General features: G+C 37.4%; 1 protein-coding gene across 1 annotated transcript in view; it reads right to left on the minus strand.

Moving 5' to 3' along the window:
• The window catches only part of LOC128638049 (visinin-like), a 66703-nt gene that overhangs the window by 5454 nt on the left and 40036 nt on the right, over positions 1-21213 (minus strand). Inside the window, exon 2 of the mRNA XM_053689920.1 lies at positions 12614-12725. Coding sequence (XP_053545895.1) covers positions 12614-12725 — 112 coding nt within the window. The remainder of the gene's footprint in view (positions 1-12613; positions 12726-21213) is intronic.

The raw sequence follows: 21213 nt of genomic DNA on the forward strand, positions 1-21213 counted from the left end.
CCCTGGTTTACCAACCTGCTTATATTTCCGCCTCTGGTTCTTCTTCCAAAGGTGATCTCCAAGATCATAATGGAACAATCTTAAGTGTTTCTGATAGCACCAGCATGGCTTCACAGGTTTTGGTATGCAGATCTTGTCCGGATGTCCAGTTGCCAGCCTTGGCCACTTCTTTTAAGGCCAGACCTTCTGTCTCAAGGGCTGTTTTTCCATCAGGATCTCAAATCTCTAAATTTGAAGGCATGGAAATTGAACGCTTAGTGCTTAGTCATAAAGGTTTCTCTGACTCAGTGATTAGCACTATGATACAGGCTTGTAAGTCTGTTTCAAGGAAGATTTATCATCGGGTTTGGAAAACCTATATTTCATGGTGTTCAACTCATGATTATTCTTGGCATTCTTTCAGAATTCTTAGGATTTTACAGTTTCTTCAGGATGGTTTGATAAAGAGTTGTCTGCAAATACTTTGAAAGGACAAATTTCTGCTCTTTCTGTCTTATTTCATAGAAAGATTGCTAAGCTTCCTGATATTCACTGTTTTGTTCAGGCTTTGACTCGTATCAAACCTGTTATTAAATCTATTTCTCCTCCTTGGAGTCTCAATTTGGTTTTGAAGATTTTACAGGCTTCTCCTTTTGAGCCTATGCATTCTCTTGATATTAAAGGGACAGTCTACCATAGAATTGTTATTGTTTTAAAAGATAGATAATCCCTTTATTACCCATTACCCAGTTTTGCATAACCAACACAGTTATATTAATATACTTTTTACCTCTGTGATTACCTTGTATCTAGGAACCTTCTTCCAGCCCCCTGATCACATGACTGTGACTGTTTATTATCTATTGTCTTAAATTTAGCATTGTTTTGTGCTAAATCTTAAATAACCCACTGTGCCTGAACACAGTGTTATCTATATGGCCCACGTGTACTTTCTGTCTGTTTGTGTTGAAAAGAGATTTAAAAAGCATGTGATAAGAGGCAGCCCTCAAAGGCTTAGAAATTAGCATATGAGCCTACCTAGGTTTAGTTTAAACTAAGAATACCAAGAGAAAAAAGCAAATTTGATGATAAAAGTAAATTGGAAAGTTGATTAAAATTAAAAGTCCTATCTGAATAATGAAAGTTTAATTTATACTAGACTGTCCCTTTTAAATTACTTTCTTGGAAAGTGTTATTTCTTTTGGTTATCTCTTCTGCTAGAAGAGTTTGTGAATTGTCTGCTCTCTCTTGTGAGTCTCCTTATCTGATTTTCCATCAAGATAAAGCTGTTTTGCGGACTTAGTTAAAATTTTTGCCTAAAGTTGTGAATTCTAACAACATTAATATGGAAATTGTTGTTCCTTCCATGTGTCCTAATCCTAAGAATACTCTTGAAAGGTCTTTACATGTTTTGGATGTGGTAAGAGCTTTGAAATATTATGTTGAGGCTACTAAAGATTTAAAAAAGAACATCTAGTCTGTTATTTTTTGTGGTTCCAGGAAAGGTCAGAAAGCATCTGCCATTTCTCTGGCATCTTGATTGAAACTTTTGATTCACAAAGCATATTTGAAGGCGGGATAGTCTCTGCCTCAGATAATTACAGCTTATTCTACTAGATCAGTTGCCACTTCTTGGGCTTTCAAGAATGAAGCTTCGGTTGATCAAATTTGCAAAGCAGCAACTTGGTCTTCTTTGCATAAACTTACTAAATTTTACCATTTTGATTTGTTTGCTTCTTCAGAAGCAGCCTTTGTGAAAAAGGTTCTTCAGGCAGCTGTCTCAGTTTGATTCTAGTGCCTTTGATTTGAGTTTTTTGAAATTTTTAAGAAAACAATTATTTTTGGGGATTTAATTTCTCAGCGGATTTTATCCCTCCCTCTCTAGTGACTCGTGGACTTCCACATCTTGGGTATTATATCCCATATGTCACTAGCTAATGGACTCTTGCCACTTACATGAAAGAGAACATAATTTATGTAAGAACTTACCTGATAAATGCATTTCTTTCATAGTGGCAATAGTCCATGAAATCCACCCTATTTTTTTTGTGGTTATGATTTTTTGTATAAAGCACATTCTTTTTCCCAGTTCTTCTTTTTGTATGCTTTTTACTCCTCCTTTTTTACACCTCACTACTTGGCTATACATTAAACTGAGGTATGAGTGAGGTTGGAGGTGTATTTGTAGGCATTTTGAGGTTTGGGAAACTCCTGGTAGGAATGTATATCCCGTACGTCACTAGCTCATGGACTCTTGCCACTATTAAAGAAATGATATTTATCAGGTAAGTTCTTACATAAATTATGTTTTTTCTCAAGGGGTTTAATGTGATACACCTATTTTTTTTTTATTTAGAATGAAATTATTTCAGTTTGAAATAAAAATAAATGCCAGATTGATGTTAACTATGCACCATACAACCCAATTTCATCCATGATTCCCTTTCACCACCTCCTTAATTTGTAGCTGGCCAGCCCTAGTCGCTGCAGCCCACTGGGAAATTTCCTAGTGTCCTGGTAGGCCAATACAGCTTTGTTAAAGGGACAGTCTACTTGATTTTTGTATTGTTTTAAAGATAGATAATGCCTTTACTGCCCATTCCCCAGCTTTGCAAAACCAACATTGTTATATTAATATACTTTATAACCTCTAAGTTTGCCTGTTTCTAAGCCTCTGCAAACCTCCCATTATCTCAGTGCTTTTTATTAGCTTTTAAAATATTGCACAAAAAACAGACAGTGCTAGTTCATATGTGCCATAAAGATAACATTGTGGTTACTCCCATGGATAATAGTTATAGAAGAACCAGCACTAATTGTAAAAAGCACTGAGATAAGGGGCAGTCTGCAGGTAACCATAGAGGTAAAATATATTTTCATATAACAGTGTTGGTTATGCAAAACTGAAGAATGGGTAATAAAGGGATTATCTATCTTTTTAAACAATAACAAGAAGACTGTCCCTTTAAGTTAAAATATTGTACCTACCAACATATGAAAAATGCATTTACCGTCAGTAATTGCCTTAAAAAAAACAATTGACGCAATATCTAAAGTTTTTTAATTACTTAACTGAATGCCAAGGGCAATGTTTTTTGTTATCACTAAACATAGGCAATAAACCTCAAAAATTTCCGGAGAGGGAAGGCACTTATTCTGTCTACTGTGCAAAACCATTGAATATAGTGTATTTTTTAAAGGGAAATTCTAAGGTAAAAAGGTAATAAAATGCTCTGTATTATTAAAGCATTATGTTATTTACACTCATTATTTACATAGGGCCAGATTGCAAGTGGCGCTCTAATTAACACTCCCGCTCAAGCGTTAATTGAACTAGAAGTAAGCTCATATCATGAGTTGAAAGTAAATTGTTTTTGCCTGTGCGCTAGCCCAATGAGCGCAAAAAAAGAAATTACAATATCGCATGCGCATTCATATATTCCCCCAAGTCAATGGAGAAAAAAACACCCAACTCTCAAGCAAACCCGATTGCATATTCTCATGTGCGCTAACCCAACATAAAAATATGAATATTTCACATCACAATGGTATACACATAGCAGATTATTTTTTTATATTAAATATTTCTACATATATCTGATGGTATTTTGGTACTATATATATATATATATATATATATATATATATATATATACAGATTTATATAGGAATATCTACTTAAAGGGACAGTCAACTCAAACATATTTATTGTTTAAAAAGATAGATAATGCCTTTATTACCCATTCCCCAGTTTTGCATAACCAACACTGTTATATTAATATACATTTTACATCTTTGATTACCTTGTTTCTAAGCCTTTTCTGACGGCCCCCCTAATCACATTACTTTTTATTTATTATCTATTGACTTGCATGTTATCCAATTAGTGCAGTGTCTGCCAAAACACACAGGCTTTAGCACAATGTTATCTATATAGCTCACATGAACTTGCACACTCCTGTTGTGAAAAGCTAATAAAAAAGCATGATATAAGAGGCTATCTGTAGTGACTTAGAAACAGGCAGAAATTTAGAGGTTTAAAGGTTATAAAGTATATTAATATAACAATGTTGGTTGTGCAAAGCTGGGGAATGGATAGTAAAGGTATTATCTATCTTTTTAAACAATAACAATTTTGGTGTTGACTGTCCCTTTAAAAATACATAGAACATATTCTGCTATGTACAGAACATTGGAATGTGAAATATTTACAGTAAATACATAGTTAAAACCTTTATAAAAAATGAATATTGTGTAAATATGTTTTTTTCTGTTTTTATCTACTAAAAGGGACATTATACGCTCATTTTTTCTTTGCATAAATGTTTTGTAGATGATCTATTTATATAGCCCATAAAGTTTTTTTTTTTTTTTTTTTTAAATGTGTAGTTTTGCTTATTTTTAAATAACATTGCTCTGATTTTCAGACTCCTAACCAAGCCCCAAAGTTTTATGAGAATACCGGCAGCTACCTTCTCCAGATTGCTCCTGTTTGTGTAAAGGGTCTTTTCATATGCAAAAGAAGGGGGAGTGTCTTATTTCTTATTTCCCACTTGCAGTGGGCTTTCCAGCTACCTTTTCAACAGAGCTAAACTGAGAGCTTCTAAGTAAGTTTTTAAACCAGTTTTATACTGAATTTTTATATCAGTATCTGTGCATCTTATTCTTTATAGTATTGTCTATTACATGCAGTTATATGAAAATGAGTGTATACTGTCCTTTTACTGCAAAGGGCTCCAATGCCTTATGTGTGTACATATGTATTTAGGTGTTTATATGTTTATATAATTCTGTAAATACATATATACACATAGAGATACACACATATACATATGTACACACACACAGACACACCCATTTAGACATGTATATGTGTGTATCGCTATGTTAAAGCCCTTTGCCTGCCTTTTTTTTCCTAACACCTGAGATCTAAAATCTTTGAGCCCTTATAATTATCGTGTATTTTTTTTTATTATTATTTTTTTTATTATTAGACAGTGTTATTATACTTTGTAGTGTATTTTTTATGTGTTTTGTGCAACTTTTTAGTTTTGCGAAACAGTTAACAAGAGCTCTGAAGTTGCAGCAATCATTTAGCTTAAATCACGATATAGAATGTCCCTTTAACCCTTTCACTACTAAGCCTTTTGCATATCCCAGTGCTGAGCCAATTGTAAGCTTTTGTAACTTCTTACATTTAAGTTAAATTCCAGTGAGTGACCCACACAAATTATATATTGTTTTTTTAAGCAGGGCCGGCAGATTCGCAATATGCCATTATTATAATTATATTTCATGGCAAGTGAGATAGCTGCAGCAAAAACTGTAAACAATGTGTATATATTTTCTCCTTGGAGTTTAGTAAATAATATTGAAACTAGCCCAGTGACCACTGCTGTTACTGTGATCACCTTAGTAAATTGTCATTAAGGGTAGCCACATGTGAAATAGGGGCCCCAATGGGCTTTTGGGGTTTATAATATAGATTAGAGAGGCCCCATTGTGTAGTACAGAAATAAAAGAACTTTTTTTCATGCAAGGTGTTCACTGTTACTACAGTGATCACATGACTATACAGTCAAAATTAATAGATTTATTTAAGAGAGGGACTTGTCTACTAGAAAATTAACTTTTTTGGGGGTCTCTAGACAGTAGATTTTTTATTATGTATATATCTAATTCCCAAGAAAATTACCATGTGTTTTATTTTACTTCATTTTTAAGACATCCACTGTGTTGTACTGCTCCAATATCATCATTGAAAGAGCAGACATTTTCTCTTTCAAATTAGGGGTCTTGGATGTTTGTAGCTGCTATAGGAGCTGAGATCGAGGGGTTTGAAGAACCTCCCCCATCCAGCTCCCTAGAAGCTACATTGAGCTTCCGGGCTAAGCCCCTTTGTGATGTCACCCGCACATACATGGTGACATCACCAGCACTCCCATGAAGCCTAAGAGTTCCGCCCACAAGGCCACCAATGGATCCCCGGCCTGTAGGGTGGGGATTCCTGAAAATAGCATTTTAATGGTAATCCCCTGCATGACAAAAAGAGCTTGTCATGCGCATTGAAGGGGTTAAAGGGACATTAAACACTTTGAGATGGTGATATAAAATAATAAACCATATATATATATATATATATATATATATATATATATATATATATATATATATATATATAAAACTCTGAAATATACTTTCATTATTCATTTTGTCCCCTTTTCTTTCATGTAATTAACAAGAGTCCATGAGCTAGTGACGTATGGGATATACATTCCTACCAGGAGGGGCAAAGTTTCCCAAACCTTAAAATGCCTATAAATACACCCCTCACCACACCCACAAATCAGTTTTACAAACTTTGCCTCCAAGGGAGGTGGTGAAGTAAGTTTGTGCTAGATTCTACGTTGATATGCGCTCCGCAGCAAGTTGGAGCCCGGTTTTCCTCTCAGCGTGCAGTGAATGTCAGAGGGATGTGAAGAGAGTATTGCCTATTGAATGCAGTGATCTCCTTCTACGGGGTCTATTTCATAAGGTTCTCTGTTATCGGTCGTAGAGATTCATCTCTTACCTCCCTTTTCAGATCGACGATATACTCTTATATTTACCATTACCTCTACTGATTCTCATTTCAGTACTGGTTTGGCTTTCTACAAACATGTAGATGAGTGTCCTGGGGTAAGTAAGTCTTATTTTCTGTGACACTCTAAGCTATGGTTGGGCACTTTATTTATAAAGTTCTAAATATATGTATTCAAACATTTATTTGCCTTGACTCAGAATGTTCAACTTTCCTTATTTTCAGACAGTCAGTTTCATATTTGGGATTATGCATTGAATTATCATATTTTTCTTACCTCAAAAATTTGACTTTTTTCCCTGTGGGCTGTTAGGCTCGCGGGGGCTGAAAATGCTTCATTTTATTGCGTCATTCTTGGCGAGGACTTTTTTGGCGCAAAAATTCTTTTCCGTTTCCGGCGTCATACGTGTCGCCGGAAGTTACGTCATTTTTTTGACGTTATTTTGCGCAAAAATGTCGGCGTTCCGGATGTGGCGTCATTTTTGGCGCCAAAAGCATTTAGGCGCCAAATAATGTGGGCGTCTTATTTGGCGCTAAAAAATATGGGCGTCGCTTTTGTCTCCACATTATTTCAGTCTCATTTTTCATTTGCTTCTGGTTGCTAGAAGCTTGATATTCGGCATTCTTTCCCATTCCTGAAACTGTCTTATAAGGAATTTGATCTATTTTGCTTTATATGTTGTTTTTTCTCTTACATATTGCAAGATGTCTCACGTTGCATCTGAGCCAGAAGATACTACAGGAAAATCACTGCCTGCTGGATCTACCAAAGCTAAGTGTATCTGCTGTAAATTTTTGGTAGCTATTCCTCCAGCTGTTGTTTGTAATAATTGTCATGACAAACTTGTTAAAGCAGATAATATTTCCTTTAGTAATGTACCATTGCCTGTTGCAGTTCCCTCAACATCTAAGGTGCAGAATGTTCCTGATAACATAAGAGATTTTGTTTCTGAATCCATAAAGAAGGCTTTGTCTGTTATTTCTCCTTCTAGTAAACGTAAAAAGTCTTTTAAATCTTCTCTCTCTACAGATGAATTTTTAAATGAACACCATCATTCTGATTCTTTGGACTCTTCTGGTTCAGAGGATTCTATCTCAGAGATTGATGCTGATAAATCTTCATATTTATTTAAGATGGAATTTATTCGCTCTTTACTTAAAGAAGTACTAATTGCTTTAGAAATAGAGGATTCTAGTCCTCTTGATACTAATTCTATACGTTTGGATAAGGTTTTTAAAGCTCCTGCGGTTATTCCAGAAGTTTTTCCTGTTCCTAATGCTATTTCTGCAGTGATTTCCAAAGAATGGGATAAATTGGGTAATTCATTTACTCCTTCTATACGTTTTAAGCAATTATATCCTGTTCCGCCTGACAGGTTAGAATTTTGGGACAAAATCCCTAAAGTTGATGGGGCTATTTCTACCCTTGCTAAACGTACTACCATTCCTACGTCAGATGGTACCTCGTTTAAGGATCCTTTAGATAGAAAAATTGAATCCTTTCTAAGAAAAGCTTATCTGTGTTCAGGTAATCTTCTTAGACCTGCTATATCATTGGCTGATGTTGCTGCAGCTTCAACTTTTTGGTTGGAAACCCTAGCGCAACAAGTAGCAAATCGTGATTCTCATGATATTATTATTCTTCTTCAGCATGCTAATAATTTTATCTGTGATGCCATTTTTGATATTATTAGAGTCGATGTTAGGTTTATGTCTCTAGCTATCTTAGCCAGAAGAGCTTTATGGCTTAAGACTTGGAATGCTGATATGGCTTCTAAATCAACTCTACTTTCCATTTCTTTCCAGGGAAACAAATTATTTGGTTCTCAGTTGGATTCTATTATTTCAACTGTTACTGGTGGGAAAGGAACTTTTTTACCACAGGATAAAAAATCTAAAGGTAAAAACAGGGCTAACAATCGTTTTTCGTTCCTTTCGTTTCAACAAAGAACAAAAGCCTGATCCTTCGTCCTCAGGAGCAGTTTCAGTTTGGAAACCATCTCCAGTCTGGAATAAATCCAAGCCTGCTAGAAAGGCAAAGCCTGCTTCTAAGTTCACATGAAGGTACGGCCCTCATTCCAGTTCAGCTGGTAGGGGGCAGGTTACGTTTTTTCAAAGAAATTTGGATCAATTCTGTTCACAATCTTTGGATTCAGAGCATTGTTTCAGAAGGGTACAGAATTGGTTTCAAGATGAGACCTCCTGCAAAGAGATTTTTTCTTTCCCGTGTCCCAGTAAATCCAGTGAAAGCTCAAGCATTTCTGAATTGTGTTTCAGATCTAGAGTTGGCTGGAGTAATTATGCCAGTTCCAGTTCCGGAACAGGGGATGGGGTTTTATTCAAATCTCTTCATTGTACCAAAGAAGGAGAATTCCTTCAGACCAGTTCTGGATCTAAAATTATTGAATCGTTATGTAAGGATACCAACGTTCAAGATGGTAACTGTAAGGACTATATTGCCTTTTGTTCAGCAAGGGAATTATATGTCCACAATAGATTTACAGGATGCATATCTGCATATTCCGATTCATCCAGATCATTTTCAGTTCCTGAGATTCTCTTTTCTAGACAAGCATTACCAATTTGTGGCTCTACCGTTTGGCCTTGCTACAGCTCCAAGAATTTTCACAAAGATTCTCGGTGCCCTTCTGTCTGTAATCAGAGAACAGGGTATTGTGGTATTTCCTTATTTGGACGATATCTTGGTACTTGCTCAGTCTTTACATTTAGCAGAGTCTCATACGAATCGACTTGTGTTGTTTCTTCAAGATCATGGTTGGAGGATCAATTTACCAAAAAGTTCTTTGATTCCTCAAACAAGGGTAACCTTTCTGGGTTTCCAGATAGATTCAGTGTCTATGACTCTGTCTTTAACAGACAAGAGACGTCTAAAATTGATTACAGCTTGTCGAAACCTTCAGTCACAATCATTCCCTTCGGTAGCCTTATGCATGGAAATTCTAGGTCTTATGACTGCTGCATCGGACGCGATCCCCTTTGCTCGTTTTCACATGCGACCTCTTCAGCTCTGTATGCTGAACCAATGGTGCAGGGATTACACGAAGATATCTCAATTAATATCTTTAAAACCGATTGTTCGACACTCTCTAACGTGGTGGACAGATCACCATCGTTTAATTCAGGGGGCTTCTTTTGTTCTTCCGACCTGGACTGTAATTTCAACAGATGCAAGTCTCACAGGTTGGGGAGCTGTGTTGGGGATCTCTGACGGCACAGGGAGTTTGGGAATCTCAGGAGGTGAGATTACCGATCAATATTTTGGAACTCCGTGCAATTTTCAGAGCTCTTCAGTTTTGGCCTCTTCTGAAGAGAGAATCGTTCATTTGTTTTCAGACAGACAATGTCACAACTGTGGCATACATCAATCATCAAGGAGGGACTCACAGTCCTCTGGCTATGAAAGAAGTATCTCGAATTTTGGTTTGGGCGGAATCCAGCTCCTGTCTAATCTCTGCGGTTCATATCCCAGGTGTAGACAATTGGGAAGCGGATTATCTCAGTCGCCAAACGTTGCATCCGGGCGAATGGTCTCTTCACCCAGAGGTATTTCTTCAGATTGTTCAAATGTGGGGGCTTCCAGAGATAGATCTGATGGCCTCTCATCTAAACAAGAAACTTCCCAGGTATCTGTCCAGATCCCGGGATCCTCAGGCGGAGGCAGTGGATGCATTATCACTTCCTTGGAAGTATCATCCTGCCTATATCTTTCCGCCTCTAGTTCTTCTTCCAAGAGTAATCTCCAAGATTCTGAGGGAATGCTCGTTTGTTCTGCTAATAGCTCCGGCATGGCCTCACAGGTTTTGGTATGCGGATCTTGTCCGGATGGCATCTTGCCAACCATGGACTCTTCCGTTAAGACCAGACCTTCTGTCGCAAGGTCCTTTTTTCCATCCGGATCTGAAATCCTTAAACTTAAAGGTATGGAGATTGAACGCTTGATTCTTAGTCAAAGAGGTTTCTCTGACTCTGTGATTGATACTATGTTACAGGCTCGTAAATCTGTATCTAGAGAGATATATTATAGAGTCTGGAAGACTTATATTTCTTGGTGTCTTACTCATCATTTTTCTTGGTATTCTTTTAGAATTCCGAGAATATTACAATTTCTTCAGGATGGTTTAGATAAGGGTTTGTCCGCAAGTTCCTTGAAAGGACAAATCTCTGCTCTTTCTGTTCTTTTTCACAGAAAGATTGCTATTCTTCCTGATATTCATTGTTTTGTACAAGCTTTGGTTCGTATAAAACCTGTCATTAAGTCAATTTCTCCTCCATGGAGTTTGAATTTGGTTCTGGGAGCTCTTCAAGCTCCTCCGTTTGAACCTATGCATTCATTGGACATTAAATTGCTTTCTTGGAAAGTTTTGTTCCTTTTGGCCATCTCTTCTGCCAGAAGAGTTTCTGAATTATCTGCTCTTTCTTGTGAGTCTCCTTTTCTGATTTTTCATCAGGATAAGGCGGTGTTGCGAACTTCTTTTGAATTTTTACCTAAGGTTGTGAATTCCAACAACATTAGTAGAGCAATCGTGGTTCCTTCATTATGTCCTAATCCTAAGAATTCTAAGGAGAAATCGTTACATTCTTTGGATGTTGTTAGAGCTTTGAAATATTATGTTGAAGCTACTAAATCTTTCCGAAAGACTTCTAGTCTATTTGTCATCTTTTCTGGTTCTAGAAAAGGCCAGAAAGCTTCTGCCATTTCTTTGGCATCCTGGTTGAAATCTTTAATTCATCTTGCCTATGTTAATTCGGGTAAGACTCCGCCTCAGAGGATTACAGCTCATTCTACTAGGTCAGTTTCTACTTCCTGGGCGTTTAGGAATGAAGCTTCAGTTGATCAGATTTGCAAAGCAGCGACTTGGTCCTCTTTGCATACTTTTACTAAATTCTACCATTTTGATGTATTCTCTTCTTCTGAAGCAGTTTTTGGTAGAAAGGTACTTCAGGCAGTGGTTTCGGTTTGAATCTTCTGCTTATGTTTTTCATTAAACTTTATTTTGGGTGTGGATTATTTTCAGCAGGAATTGGCTGTCTTTATTTTATCCCTCCCTCTCTAGTGACTCTTGTGTGGAAAGATCCACATCTTGGGTATTCATTATCCCATACGTCACTAGCTCATGGACTCTTGTTAATTACATGAAAGAAAACATAATTTATGTAAGAACTTACCTGATAAATTCATTTCTTTCATATTAACAAGAGTCCATGAGGCCCACCCTTTTTTGTGGTGGTTATGATTTTTTTGTATAAAGCACAATTATTCCAATTCCTTATTTTATATGCTTCGCACTTTTTTCTTATCACCCCACTTCTTGGCTATTCGTTAAACTGATTTGTGGGTGTGGTGAGGGGTGTATTTATAGGCATTTTTAGGTTTGGGAAACTTTGCCCCTCCTGGTAGGAATGTATATCCCATACGTCACTAGCTCATGGACTCTTGTTAATATGAAAGAAATGAATTTATCAGGTAAGTTCTTACATAAATTATGTTTTTTCTATAATTCCATTCTGAAATTGTGAGCTTTTCAGTTCCTTTTAGATGTGGAGGTGCAGAACACTGTTATATTTTACACAGCCATTGGCTGCAAACTATTTATAACTGTCTCTAATTGGCTACAGCAGAGAAAGTAACCTAAGTTAAAACATGGCAGCTCCCACTGTTTTATAGACACTAAAACTTTAGACTTATTTTGTCAATATTTAAATAGCTACTGGAACTTTAAAAAATACATCTACATGTTATTATCAGACTAATCCTTTCTTTAAATGCATCATTCTGTCTAGCATTTATTTAGTGTTTAATGTCCCATGCATCTAGTAAAATAAATGTTTCATAAATACAAAGTTATGGACTGCATAATGGAGATATTTAGTGACCATATTTTTTTTTTTACATATTTAATATCAGGTTGTAGGTAGTTTTTATGTAGTAAAGCATGGTTTACATGTGAAATATGCACATATAGTTGCATCATATTACATGTAATATATTCTATATTAAATTTAAATGTATCTTGCCTGTCAATGTCTGCTTACCTTGGTCTTTCTTTTTGAAGTAGGCCCATAACTTGTCTGCTCTTTTTTGTGGTGTATTTTCATCATCTGGCAATTTCTGCTGTTCTGAATCAGGGATCATCTTGAATATAGCCTGCAGAAGACAATACAGTGAACTGTTTTAGTAAAATGCCATTCCATGCTATAACATACTTATAACATACAGATATAGCTTATAATAGTGGTTCTGGCTGTTTTCCATTTTCAGAGATTTACCTCATAATCAGGGCCGGCAATTGCATACAGGCAGGTTAGGCAGCCACCTTAGAGCGCCCAAACAGGGGGGCGCAATCTTGGAGCGGCAACACTAATATATTTTTTGTTACATTTTTATTTTGTAGAGTTGGTTCCTGCAGAGCACATTAAAACTAAAATCATGATATTCCTTAACTTCAATTTAAAAACTGGCGGCAGCCAAAGGCTTAATACATTTCATTACGGGCTATTGGCAATATATGTTGCGCTGCGAAGTGCACAAAGTGTTGGCTGCCTGTCTGGGGTAAAAAACTTATTCTGCATGTCAAACTGTATTTTGTATGTGACTGACGTGCACTCGTGCAGACTAAGTTTTTGACCCCAGACAGACAGCCAACACTTTGTGCGCTGCACAGCGCAATATATATTGCCAATAGCCCATCATCATTAAATTTATTTAGGATTTGGCTGTGATGGCTGCTGCCGCCAGTTTTTAAAGACTGCAACTTAAGCTGCAACCCCAATGCATAGCTGAAGACTGAAGTGTCAGGCGCCGAGCATGCTTTGCACACCAGGCCCCGCTCCCCATACAGCGATGCTTGGTTTCAGCACACAGGGCAGGGGTGGGTTACATGTGCTGCTGGCTGCCCTCTCTTATTCTGTGCTCCTTGGATGGCGGATTGGCGACTTTGACTGCTGGCATCCCACTGAAGCTTTATGAGGCACTGACTAACTGGTGTGTCCAGCTGCTCCCACACTGAGAATTTCCTTGCAGCCTTGCAGCAGACTATTAACGACATGGCTACTGAGGAAGAAATGGAGAAGGTAAGTCCTCTGGGGCAGTGGCTTTATCTCCATGTTACTTACACTTTGCCCCCTCATTCACGTCTGTCACTGGCAGTTAGTAATAATAAATCAATTAGATGTAGAGGTAATTGTAAATATATCTGTGCGTGTATATATATATATATAATATATATATATATATATATATATATATATGTAATATATAATATATATATATAATATAATATCTATAATATATAAAATATATAATATATACAGTATATATATACACAGTATATATAATATATATATATATATTTATATAATATAATATATATAATAGTTATGCAGCATAACCTCTGTCTGATGTGTTATGCAGCACAACCATTGTCTGATGTGTTATGCAGCACAACCACTGTCTGATGTGTTATGCAGAACAACCACTGTCTGATTTGCTATGCAGCACAACCACTGTCTGATTTGAATTTAGCCACAAATAAGCAAGTGCTACCCAGGTTCTGAACAAAAAATGGGCCAGCTCTGAAGCTTACATTCCTGCTTTTTAAATATAGATACCACAAGAACAAAGAAAAATTGATAATAGGAGTTGATTAGAAAGTTGCTTAAAATGTCATGCTCTTAAAAATATGGGTTTCATATCCCTTTAATTAGCAATAGGATGTTATGTAATCTGGGGAGAGGCGTCAAAATGTATCCTCGCCTGTGTGGCCAAAAATCCTAGCACCGGCCCTGCTCATAATTATTTAGTATCAAGCTATAGACCTCTTTAGCAACTTCAGAGTTTTTCACTTGAAGAAGAAGCCTTTGATATTTCAAAAGCTTTGTTCCTCATTTGACTCTGTAATGGCCTTTTGGACTTCTTTGCAAGTATTCAAAAACTATTTGGAAACATCCTATATAATAAAAGGCCAAGTGTGTTTGTCCGAAGCTGTCATGCGCAGTAGAGACTGCGCGCAAGGACAAACACACCTGGCCTTCCAACTGACCTCCGGGCGGGCCGGGCGTTGCCAGATGCCGGGAGACAGAGAGCTCTAAAGAGGGGGGATAGAGAGAGGGAACAGAAAAGGCAGGGTGGATAGAGAGAGCAGAAGAGGAGGGATAGAGAGAGGGAGAGATAGCAAAAGATAGAGGGGGAGAGAGACAACAAAAGAGAGGGGGGGAGAGACAGCAAAAGAGAGGGGGGAGAAAGACAGCAAAAGGGAGGAGGGAGAGAGACAGCAAAAGAGAGGGGGGAGAAAGACAGCAAAAGAGAGGGGGGAGAAAGACAGCAAAAGAGAGGGGAGTGAGTGCACAAAAGAGAGGTGGGAGAGTGTGCAAAAGAGAGGGGGGAGAGTGCGCAAAAGGGAGGGCGGAGAGTGCGTAAAAGAGAGGGGGGAAAGAGCGCAAAAGAGAGGGGGAGAGAGCGCAAAAGAGAGGGGGGAGAGAGACAGCAAAAGAGAGGAGGGAGAGAGACAGCAAAAGAGAGGGGGGAGAGAGACAGCAAAAGAGAAGTGGAGAGAGACAGCAAAAGAGAGGGGGGGAGATAGACAGCAAAAGAGAGGGGGGAGAGAGCACAAAAGAGAGGGGGGAGAGAGAGCACAAAAGAGAGGGGAGAAAGAGACAGCAAAATAGAGGGGGGAGAGAGGCAGCAAAAGAGAGGGGGGAGAGAGCACAAATGAGAGGGGGGACAATGCGCAAAAGAGAGGGGGGAGAGTGCGCAAAAGAGAGGGAGGAGAGAGCGCAAAAGAGAGGGAGGAGAGAGCGCAAAAGAGAGGGAGGAGAGAGCGCAAAAGAGAGGGGGAGAGAGCGCAAAAGAGAGTGGGGAGAGAGTGCAAAAGAGTGGGGGGAGAGAGCGCAAAAGAGAGGGGGGGAGAGAGCACAAAAGAAAGGGGGGGGATAGAGAGAGAGCAAGAGGTGGGACCGATGTACTGCAAAAAATGGCCCGAGTACACAGGCTTTAGGACTAGTTCTATTATATTTCACAAGTGCAAGACACACTAAAATGGCCACAGGAGACATTTTAAAGGTGTTTTTACTGTACATACATGATATCGATTCATTAAAGCTCTATTCATCACTATTGTATAGTCCTTCAGCAGTGAACAGAGCACACATTTACATATGTATTTGTTCATTTATATATGAATATGTATTGAGTACAGTTAAGGGGATCTGCAGGAAAAGTGAGATTGGGATCCCAACAGCTAGATCCCAACAGCTAGAGAGAGTAATCTCTTTCTGTGAATGTTTGTTTCTAAGTCACACTCATACGGTTGAGATTGTCACTATTAGTACTGGCATCTTTAAAACTGGCTTTTGAAACGGGATTGTTCAAAAGGAACCTACTGCAATCTGATTCCATCTTCACCACTGCTAAGCCATCTGAGTGCCAATTGTATGTATGTGTGATGGGCATACTGTGCATTTTTGCTGTGTTATATTGTCACTTTTAACAATTTGTTTTTTGTTTTTTTACAATATTGAGATTTATTCATTATAAAACCACCATTTCAAGTTTGGTGTGATCTACATCTGAAATCAAGAACTTATGAAATATTGTTATACTGGATTTTATCAGTGCTGAAACTGTGAAGCATAAAAACCTCTCCATTGTAGTATTGAATCTGCAAAGATGTTCAAAAGAGATTGCGCCTTTGTGACCAGGTTTTTATATTGAACACGCTTTTTTGAATGCAAAGTTCAAACACTTTCAAGACAGTGCATTTTACAGTGCTTTCACCGACATTATTAAACTTCTAAACAGGTCGCATGTAGAACATGAGTTAAAAAATATGTAGGCACAAACAAAGTAAAATGCACTGTCATAAACGTGTTTAAACTTTGCTCTCATGAAGGCACTTTCCCTGTAAAAATCTGGTCAAGTCCTTCTAATAGTAACTTAAAGGGACAGTAAAGTCAAAATTAAACTTTCATGATTCGGATAGATCATGCAATTTTAACCCCTTGAGTGCTAACGACGGCTCAGAGCCTTCGCTAACACTCACCCACCTTTAGAACAATTTGGGGGCTTCCATCGACTCCCATCCCGGCGATCGGGCCTGTATAGTGACAGGCATCGCCGGGGCTTCCCGCTACGTGCAGTGATGTCACGCGCAATGACGTGATGACGTCACCGCGCAACTTTATTTAAAATTTACAATGCAAAATATAGGTAAAGGGGGCATGCTGCTTAGAAGCCTGTATCTCAGGCATCTAAGCAGCTAAAGACCCCCAAGACCCACAGTTGGAAAGGTAATCGCCAACCTTTCCAACGGTATAAGTCTTGGGGATCTGAAAAAAAAACAAACATTTTTTTTTAAATAGTAAAAAACAAAAAAATAATAGTTAAAGGGACATTAAACACTAAATACATGCTAGATAGAATGATGCATTCAAAGAAAAGATTAGTCCATGACTAACATGTAGATGTATTTTTTAAAGTTTCATTAGTTGTTTAAAAAGTGACAAAATAAGTGTAAAGTTTTAGTGTCTATAAAACACTGGGAGCTGCCATGTTGTAACTTGTGTTACCTTCTCTGCTGTGGCCAATTAGGGACAGTTATACATAGGTCACTAGAGTGTGCAGCCAATGGTTGTGCTGGATTTAACAGTGTTCTGCACTTCCATTTCTAACAGGAACTGAAAAGCTCACAATTTCAGAATGGAATTACAGGCAAAGAGGACAAAATAAATAATGAAAGTACATTGCAGAGTTGTTTTATATATACAATTTATCATTTTATATTACCATCTCAAAGTGTTTAATGTCCCTTTAATAGTCAAATAGACTTCTTCTTGTTTTCAGATGTAGATCATACCAAACTGATTTGAATGGGGAACAGTGTTTTTTGTGTAAGAATTCTGATGGACTGTTTAGCTATTGCTTAATAGTGTAGTATGTTGGTTAAATAAAGGGATTTTTCTAATCCTCTAGAGGCAGTGATGCACAACACTGTCCTTATGTCCCCAGCAGATGAGGATTTCAGGATATCCCTTGTTAAAAACAGGTGGTTAATCAGTGGCTCAGTCAATTCAATTATGCGCAGATTGGGATATCCTAAAATACTGGCCTATCAGAGGGTTGGGTACTAAGGATAGGTTAAGCCACTCATGCTAATGGTTAGATTTTTTTTTCAAGCTTATTAGTTACATCATTGATACAATTAACATGTTTCAATAACTTACATTTCATATTAAAAGGACATGAAACCCAAAATGTTTCTGTTATGATTCAGATAGAGTCTAGAATTTTGAACAACTTTCCAATTTATTTCTTTTATCAAATTTGCTTTATTCTCTTGGTATCTTTTATTGAAGAAGAAGAAGAAGCAATGCACTACTGTGAGCTAGCTGAACACATTGGACGAGCCAATAACAAACGGCAACAGCTAGCTCACAGTAGTGCATACTTAGGTATACTTTTCAACAAAAGGATACAACGAGAACAAAGCAAATTAGATAATAGCAGTACCTTCTAAATCATGAAAGAAAAAAATATTTTTCATGTCCCTTTGAGTAAAAAAATATGAGGCACATTGTTTGCTCGCTGCTGCTCCTTATGCTGGATAAATGTCTCCATGATGCACCAGATTATATGCATGCTTCCTGCAGCAACATATGCTGACTGTATATCTACTTGAGATACCAGACCTGGTGCAAACTCTTTGTAGCTCTTTATACTTTTATGAGACCCCAGACCAGATTTATGCATCCTGCTTTCCCTTATACTAAAAGCTCTTAGATCAAAGCAGATGCTTGCTCACTGCAGCCACATATTTTACCTGTATGCCCACATAATATTCCAGGCAATATGTCTGCTCTATCCACATCAGAATAGATACATTCCCCCTGCATCTACTTATGCCAGCTTCATGTCCACATGACCACAGACAAGATGCACTGGTCCAAAAAAAACTTATACATAAATCCAAGAGAGGATATATGTTCCCTGCATGCAAGCACTTATACCATTTATATGCTCAGATTCATTTCTAGACCAGATGCATGCCCTTTTTATCCTCTTTTGCCAGCTGTATATGCACACGAGAACCCAGGTTAGATGCATGTATCCTATAACTCTACATATAAGTTATAAGATAGATCACAGAGCAGATGCATGCATTATTTTAGAAGTTGTATACCTACAGATCAGATCCCACACTAATTGTAGGGACACTAAACCCTATTTTTTTTTCTTTCATGATTCAGATAGAGCATGCAATTTTAAACGACTTTCTAATTTTCTCCTATTATCAACATTTCTTCATTCTCTTGCTATCTTTATTTGAAAATCAGAAATATATGCTTACGTTCCGGCCCATTTTTGGTTAAATTAGAAAGTTGCTTAAAATTGCATGCTCTATCTGAATCATGAAAGAAAGAAATTGGGTTTAGTGTCCCTTTAACAATGTCAGCTGGATAGATATCCATGAGATAAAGGAATGTGTATTTCCCTACAGTATATTAGCTGTAAGCTTATAGATCAGACTCCAAGCCAGGTGCATATCCTGGCACTCCCTTACACCAGCTGTTTGCTGGAACGGCACAATTTTATGTATGGAGTCTGCTACAGGATGGAGCTTTAGGAGAGGTGAGAAGACAACTAGCTCCTGCTGCTGAAGCAAGCTAAGGTAAGTTTGCTGTGCAGAGGTCACAACTGCACAGAGTGGTCCAGGGGAGATGGGTATGTAGTACACACCTGAGAAATGTATTAGCATAAGGCACTAAGCTTTACAATGCCATTTTTGTATCTAGGTTTTCTCATACTGTGCAATACAATAAATTAGAATATTAGCTGTAGCTCCACAATAATGAAAGGTCAAGAAACCCAAAACATTTTTGCTTTGATGATTCAGATAGAGCATAACTTTCCCAATTTAGTTCTATTCTTACATTTGCTTTATTATCTTGGTATTCTTTATATGAAGGAGCAGTAATACACTACAAGGAGCCAGCTGAGCACATTGGGTAACCCAATGACAAGAGGCACCAATCAGCAATCAGCTCCCAGTAGTGCATTGCTGCTCCTGAGACTACCTAGGTATGCTTTCCATCCATTTAAAGTAACAACAAATGATACCATGAGAACAAAGCAAATGAGTTAAGAAGCGATTTGGAAAGTTGTTTAAAATTGCATGCTCTATCTGAACCATGAAAGAAAAAAAGTGACTCTACTATCCATTTAAAGTAACATAAAACACATTTTAGTAACAAGACTTTACTGTTGTATTGATGGACATTAACATACTAGCCAAGTGTGAAAATGTTCTGGGAAAAAATAACACCTTGTTTGCTGCAATTGCTTTTTTAATGGCTAAACTATCATGGTCATGACTGTCATTTTGGTAGCAAAATGTTCATTGTTTCCAGTATTTTATCTCATCACCTGTACTAAGGCCAACTAAGGACAGAAGTGAAGTCTGCAATGTGCATTTACAAATTTGGAAAAATAACCATTTTAAAATTACAGGAAAATGGCACATAATGAAAGTATGGGTTCTATTTATGAAATGGATAGTATACATTTAACATTGCACAAGCATTTCACAAGTAATGCTTGTGCAATGCTGCCTCCTGATCGCTGGTAGTCAATCGGCCCTAGCAGGGGCTGTCAATCATCCTGATTGAATCAGGATGATTTCAATCCACCACACAGGTTAAGTAGTAGCGGTCTTAAAGGGACAGCCTACACCAGAATGTGTATTGCTTAACAATATAGATAATCCCTTTATTACCCATTCCCAAGTTTTGCATAATCAACACTGTTATATTAGTATACTTTTTACCTCTGTGATTACCTTGCATCTAAGCTTCTGCAGACTGCCCCCTTATTTCAGTTCTTTTGACAGACTTGCATTTTAGCCAACCAGTGCTGACTCCTAGGTAACTCCACGTGCGTGAGCACAATGTTATCTATATAGCACACGTGAACTAACGCCTTCTAGTTGTGAAAAAAAATCAAAATGCATTCAAGGGCTAAGAAAATAGCATATGAGCCTACCTAGATTTAGCTTTCAACTAAGAATAACAAGAGAACAAAGCAAAATTGATGATAAAAGTAAATTGGAAAGTTGTTTATAATTACATGCCATATCTGAATCATGAAAGTTTATTTTTGACTAGACTGTTACTGTAAGACAGGCCTCAGAAGCAGCAATCACTGCTTTGTAAATGGAGCCCTATATTGCAAATGATTTTACTATACATTATTAAACATTTTATATAACTCTCAATGTGTTTTATTCCATTTTTATATGAAATGTAATACTGAATATGACAAAACAATTTCAAATTTATGATTGGGGAATTTTAAATGGCCAGTAAACACCTTATTATTTGTATATAACATGTTTAATTATGCATAATGAAATAACTTTGCTATATACTATATAATATATATATATATATATATATATATATATACAAGGTAAAGTCCAGTACCAATTCTCCTTATGTTTATGGGTGCAAGCAGTCTCTGTCTCACCTCAGGCAGATAATAATATCAAACGAAGAAATGGCTGTAGCACTCCAATTTCTTTTGAATTTTTTTTATTACAAACAGTGAAAGACAGGCGATGTTTCGGGCTTCTGCCCTTTCTCAA

This window comes from Bombina bombina, chromosome 8 (assembly GCF_027579735.1).
Source record: "Bombina bombina isolate aBomBom1 chromosome 8, aBomBom1.pri, whole genome shotgun sequence".
NCBI lineage: Eukaryota > Metazoa > Chordata > Amphibia > Anura > Bombinatoridae > Bombina > Bombina bombina.